Source organism: Populus euphratica, unplaced genomic scaffold (assembly GCF_000495115.2).
Source record: "Populus euphratica unplaced genomic scaffold, PopEup_1.0 scaffold75.1, whole genome shotgun sequence".
Taxonomy (NCBI): domain Eukaryota; kingdom Viridiplantae; phylum Streptophyta; class Magnoliopsida; order Malpighiales; family Salicaceae; genus Populus; species Populus euphratica.
The window spans coordinates 1,996,635-2,003,261 of record NW_011499866.1 but is presented as its reverse complement, the minus strand read 5'-3'; the positions used below and the strand labels follow the sequence as shown (position 1 = coordinate 2,003,261).

The window sequence follows — 6,627 nt, the reverse complement described above, 5'->3', positions numbered from 1 at the left end:
AAGTTATAAATTAATAATAGCCTAATTACCATGCTTGAAATACATACATTACAATTCTATAGTAATCTTACACTAGTGAACTCCAGGTTGATTTGTTAGTTTTCTTAGAATATGGAGAATGTATTGAAAGATCCTGAAACTATTTGTGAAGGGAATTTAGATGTGCTTGAAGAATAAATAAATATAAATAAAAGTAAGGAAGAAACAAAAAAAACCTCTAAGTAAAAACATAAATGAATTGCAAAAATTAAATGCGTGGCTGATATATTTTGTAGTAATTGGTACGACTTATTTATATTGTTATAATATATATTAGATTTTCATATAAATATTTAATTATAATAGATTTATTTATTTCATATAATTAAGGTGATTATAATATAAATTTAATAATATTTTATTTATTTACTGAAAACCATATCAATCGTAACTAATCTGTAAATTAATAAATTTAATGTACTGAGAATTTCCACTTTGAATTGAACTAAACTTGATGGTCGGTTACGCGAACTCTTATTGTCGTTGTCTATCACATTTCCTTGATCAATTTTACTAGCTCGGGCTCGACTTCAGCCTTTCCTTCCTTGGAGGACAATGATGAACAATAACTATTCCTATTTTTGATTGACATATAAATATTTAATTTCGTTTACGCAAACATTACCTTAATATTTCGATTAGCACTGCACTCGGATCCAATGGATTTGCCCACATAAGAACATATGAGAGACTCGGAGTCCTTTAAAAGTTATTACTTGGAAGAAACCTCTCATCTCACATGTGCAATTGACAATTAGTCAATTGTCCCCACCTCCGTCGACAAAACAGTAACCAACGTCTCCTAACCCATGTTTGGAAATCTCGGACTTAATTGGCGGTCCTCTATTTTTAATTACATTTTCACTGGTTTTCTATGTTCCCATCAATGGTGGTTGAGCTGTCCATCCTTTATTGGTAAGCACTTCGAGAATATCATTCCAGCTTTCTTGTAGCTAACATACTAGAGCTTAAGAGGCCTAATTTCCCCAAATATATAGCATCCCTCCGTAGCTAGTTCTACCACCCAGCCACGTAAGTTTATTTTCTTTCAATTTATATCAGTATCTAGTTGGAGGGTGATTTAGGTAAGCTTCTTATAGACTTTTGTTTATAAATAAACAATATCTCTCGTCCATTTTATTTGAAAAACCCAACAAGCAAAACAGAGAAAGAGAGAAACACTTGTACACACAGAATAGGTAGTATAGAGATGGATAAGGAGAGGCTCACGGCTGAGATGGCCTTTAAGGACTCCTCCTCCGCCGTTATCAAGATTCGTCAGCATTTGCCGGACTTTCTACAGTCCGTTAAGCTCAAATACGTGAGGTTAGGTTATGGCTATTCGTGTAACCCTGCTACCATTCTCATGTTTCTCGTAATTGTACCTTTATTTATAGCCACACTTGTTCAGTTCACTGGTATAGAACTAGACCGGGTTTGTGAATTTTGGAGGACTCAGTCCCTTCATGAATTCGACGTGGCCACAAGACTTGCCGGTTCGGCCATTTTACTCTTTCTTCTAGCTGTCGTTTGGGCTAAACGGTCCAAGCCAGTCTATCTAGTCGACTTTGCATGTTACAAACCGGAAGACGAGCGTAAAATATCGGTGGATTCATTTTTAAAGATGACTGAAGATCTCGGGGTTTTTGAGGACGAGACTCTTCGATTCCAGACACGTATATCAACCCGGTCTGGTCTTGGCGATGAAACATATCTTCCGAGAGGAATAACATCTAGACCACCGAATTTGTCCCTGGAAGAAGCCCGGGTCGAGGCCGAATCGGTCATGTTTGGTGCACTAGACGATCTTTTTAGCAAAACCGGAGTTAAACCAGGAGATATTGGTATCCTTATTGTGAATTGCAGCTTATTTAATCCCACACCGTCTCTATCTTCCATGATAGTGAATCACTACAAGCTTAGAACGGATATCAAGAGTTACAATCTCGGCGGCATGGGTTGCAGCGCCGGGCTTATCTCTATTGACCTTGCAAAAGACCTACTCAGAGCTAACCCCAATACATATGCAGTTGTGGTAAGCACTGAAAACATCACTCTTAATTGGTATTTCGGTAATGATAGGTCAATGTTATTATGCAACTGCATTTTTCGCATGGGTGGTGCTGCTGTTCTTCTCTCAAACAAAGCACGAGATCGTGTCCGGTCCAAGTATCAGCTGGTCCACACTGTTCGGACCCACAAAGGAGCAGATGATAAAAACCACCGATGTGTTTATCAGAGAGAGGATGATAAAGGAAATATCGGGGTGTCCTTAGCTCGTGAATTAATGGCAGTAGCTGGTGATGCATTAAAAACGAATATCACCACATTGGGTCCTTTAGTTCTGCCTTTAAGTGAACAGTTTATGTTTTTTGTCTCACTTCTTAGAAGAAAACTGTTGAAAGCCAGAATCAAGCCTTATATACCTGATTTCAAGCTTGCATTCGAACATTTTTGCATCCATGCTGGAGGTAGAGCTGTTTTGGATGAGTTACAAAAGAATCTGCAACTCAGTGACTGGCACATGGAGCCATCAAGAATGAGTTTGTACAGGTTTGGTAACACATCAAGTAGTTCATTGTGGTATGAATTGGCTTACACTGAGGCAAAGGGTCGGGTTGTAGCCGGGGACCGGGTATGGCAGATTGCTTTCGGGTCGGGTTTCAAGTGCAACAGTGCTGTTTGGAAAGCACTGAGGGAGATTCCAGCGGGTGAGTCAAAGGGTAACCCGTGGAATGACTCGATTGACTGGTACCCGGTCAAGGTTCCCTCGGCCTGATTGCTTATGTGGTATTGTATTAGTGGATGTGACAGTCATTTGGGTGTGGATGTAGCAGTGGGAGTCTTAGATTTTACTCTCTTGTTTTTTTTTTACCTTTTTTGTCTTCTTTGTAACAGAGCACGGCGACATCGCTGTCATTTGTGATGTTATATGCAAATAATAGTGTAATATAATAAACGCCAAGATAATTTGATTGTGGTGTTCCAAAATTATTAGAAACTATAATTAGCCGGAACCTTTTCCAGTACATATAATGATTGTTCTACTTCGGCATGTTTTCGTCTGGAATAATATATAGATAATGTATGATTCTAGCTGCTCCCTCCTTAGGTTTAAATTAGCTGTGGCAAAAAAAAAAAAAAAATTCAAACTAATTTTTATTCTTATGAAATTACTTAATTGGTTTCAATGAATTAAATAGTATAGAAGACTATACACACAAAATTTTATGTATTAAAAATATACTGAAAATTATACCAAAATTATAATAATAAATTTGATTATAAGAAAAAATGAAAACTTTCTTAAAATCTTCTTAAATCTTCTGATTAATAGTCAGGTTTGAATCTTGTTTGAAAAGATATTCATACAAATCTAAAAACTTTAATCGGTGATTTTATAAAGACAAAAATTATTTTCATGAGCCTTAAAATTTTAATAATGTGAAATCTTTAACTTGATTTGATTTAATAAAGATAAATAGTAATCACATGAGTTTGAAAACTTTAACCATGTGAGTCTTTAACTTGACTTGATTTGATAAAGAAAAAAACTTTGATCATTTGTTTTCTTGATTTGATTTGATGAAGAAAAAGACTTTCATCCCTTATTTCCTTGATTTTATAAAGAAAAAGACTTTGATTTTTTTTTCTTTCTTTATGGACTTTAATTTCTTTAAAAGAACTTCTAAATATTAATGCTTGGACTTTAGTCTTTGCATATTATCCTTATGTTTGATTTGGTGGCTTAATTGTCTATTTAAAGACATGTTAGACATAATTTACATTAAATATTTTTTATCTGAATGATATTTTAAAAAAATTTATTTGAAAATGATTTAAAATACCCTTAGTTAGAAGGGTATTAAAGCAAGGAGAGTGAAACGTAGTTGGACTAGGTTCTTAATTTAGTCTCATTCTTTTTGTTGTTGTTTATTTTGGTTTAGATCATTTTTTATTTATTTTTTATTCAATTTCATCTCTTGTATTTTATTGATTGAGAATTTAACTTAGTGATTTTTTCCGGTTTGTTTTTAATGCTGTAATCCCGAACTCATGACTTGAACCACGAGTTTGGAAAAGTAGTTCTAGTTGACTTTGATTTTTTTTTTTCTTATCTTTCAATATTAGATTAATCTGAATTAAGCTTCATCATTTTTTTTTCACTTTTCTTTCAATATGATTACCTCAATCTCATGTCTCAAGCCTCAAGCTTGGTAGGTTGACCTACGGTTTTTTTAATGTTTTTTTTTTCAAATTGAATTTCTTTTTTAATTTTTCCCTTTGATATTAGGTTGGTTTGAGAATTGAGCTTTGTAATTTATTTTATTTTATTTTTTATTTATCCTTATCTCTCAACCAAGTTGGAAATTTGGTATGCTGACTCAAGTAGACTTGGGGTTTTTTATTTTTTTATTTTTTGAAATTATTTTTTTTAATTTCATGCTTCAACATTTGATTTGCTGATAAATCTATTTTTATTTTTTTCTATGAGATTTTCCGATTCTCATTTATTTTTTTCTTTGTTACCAAATAATAAGATCATGAAGACCTTTTAAGTATATTAGAAGAATATATTTCTACAATATTAGCAAATATTTATTTTTTTAATTAATCATTATTAATTTTTTTTTTGTTTTGTTTATTTATTGTCACTATTTTTATCAAATATATTATTAAATTAACTGAGCTTATTGAATTCAATCAAGTGATTGACTCAAGTCTTTGATTTTTCTTGTTTTTTAAAAATATCAACATCATCCAAGCATCTTTTTTTAATGTTAGAAAAAGTTTTCGCCCTACCCCTTCATCAATTTTTTAGTTTTTTATTATTGATTTTTTTTAATTTTATCAATCAATATTTGATTTGCTAAGAATTGAGCTTTAGATTTTTTTTTATTTTGATTTCTATAAAGTTATCATGTTCTTATTTAATTTTTTTTATTAAATAGAATAATGAAGATCTTTTAAAAATATTAAAAGGATATCTTTCCATAATATTTGCAAGCCTTCATTTTTTGGCGGTTAATCATTGTCAAAAAAATTTATTTGGTTTGGTTTGGTTTATTTATTGTTGTTTAACCAAACTTATTAAACTCAATTAAGTGAATGACTTGATTATTTTTCTTCTTTAAAACGGTTGCATCACCTAACCATTTTTTTTTTAAGTTAGGAAATAGTTGGCTCGATCCTCGTCATTAATTTTTTATCTTATTTTAAATTAATTTTTTTTTCAATTATATCATTCAATATTTGATTTATTATGAATTGAGCTTTGAATTTTTTTAATCTTATTTTTCTTTTTATGAGGTTATAATATTCTCATTTAATTTTTGTTTTGATATCAAAAAAGAATAAGAAAGACCATTTAAGAATATTAAGAGGACAAATTTTCATAATTTAGCAAGTATTCGATTTTTGCAGTTAGTCATTGTTAAAAAACATTTGTTTGTTTTGGTTTATTTATTATCATTATTTTTTTAATCATATTACTAAGTTAACCAATCTTATTGAACACAATTGAATCAATAACTTGAAACTCAAATTTTTTTTTAAAAAAAAATACTATCATTGCTTAAGCATTATTTTTTTTTATGTTAAGCTAAATTTAGCTTGGCCTGCTTTGTTGGTTTATTTTGCTTTTTTTCAATTGATTTTTTTCAATTTTTTCCTTTAAAATTTGATTGGATAGGAATTGAACTTCTAGTTTTTTTTTTCGTTCTTGCTTTCCATAGAGTTATCTCATTCTCATTTAATTTTTAGTTTGTTATCAAATATTACCATGACGGCCTTCTATGAATATTGGGAGAGTATCCTTTTATAATATTGACAAACATTAATTTTTTTATGTTAATCATTATCATTTTTCTTTATTTGGTTTGGTTTATATATTGTTGTTGCCTCTTGTTAATCATATTATTAAATTAATTGAGTTTATTGAACCTAATCGAGTTAATATACCGTGTCTTAAACTTTTATTACTTCTTCAAAAATACTAGCATTACTTGAACATCCCTTGTATATGTTAGAAAAAATTTGGCTTGACCTACTTTATCAATTTTTTTTATTTTTTTATTAATTTTTTTTAATTTTTTCCTTTGATATTTGATTTTTTTAGGAAATAAGCTCGATAATTTTTTTTTTCCATTTTGCTTCTATAGGTTATCTTGTTCTCATTTAAGTTTTGCTTTGTTAACAAATAAAATCAAAGAGACGTTGAAATAATAGTGGGAGCATATCAATCCATAATATTGGCAAGTGTTAATTTTTTAGTTAATCATTGTAAAAAAAATTATGTTTAATTATTATTGTTTTTTTTTAATCATATTATTAAATTAATCAATCTTATTGATCTTAGTTAAGTCAATGACCCGAGTCTTGGATTTCTCTTACTTAATTAAAAATACTAGCATCTTCTAAACATCTTTTTTATGTTAGGAAATATTTGGCCCAACCTACTTCATCAATTGTTTTTATTCTTTTTTAAAATTATTTTTCTTTTTCAATTTTGTCCTTAAATATTTGATTTGTTGGAAATTAAGCTTTGAATTTATTTTCTTTCTTTTATTTTACTTTCTATGAGGTTAT

At 30.0% G+C, this 6,627-nt stretch overlaps 1 protein-coding gene across 1 annotated transcript; it reads left to right on the top strand.

The window, feature by feature from the left end:
- The first annotated feature begins 1,065 nt into the window (after positions 1–1,065).
- LOC105126264 (3-ketoacyl-CoA synthase 1) lies at positions 1,066–3,018 on the top strand. The gene has a single exon (XM_011027085.1). It carries the CDS (start codon positions 1,250–1,252, stop codon positions 2,816–2,818), a length of 1,569 nt encoding a protein of 522 aa, XP_011025387.1. The 5' UTR covers positions 1,066–1,249; the 3' UTR covers positions 2,819–3,018.
- Positions 3,019–6,627: the final 3,609 nt, after the last annotated feature.

What these genes read in the sequence shown, in the direction of transcription:
- LOC105126264 (XM_011027085.1), top strand. Translation starts at nt 1,250, where the DNA reads ATGGATAAGGAGAGGCTCACGGCTGAGATGGCCTTTAAGGACTCCTCC.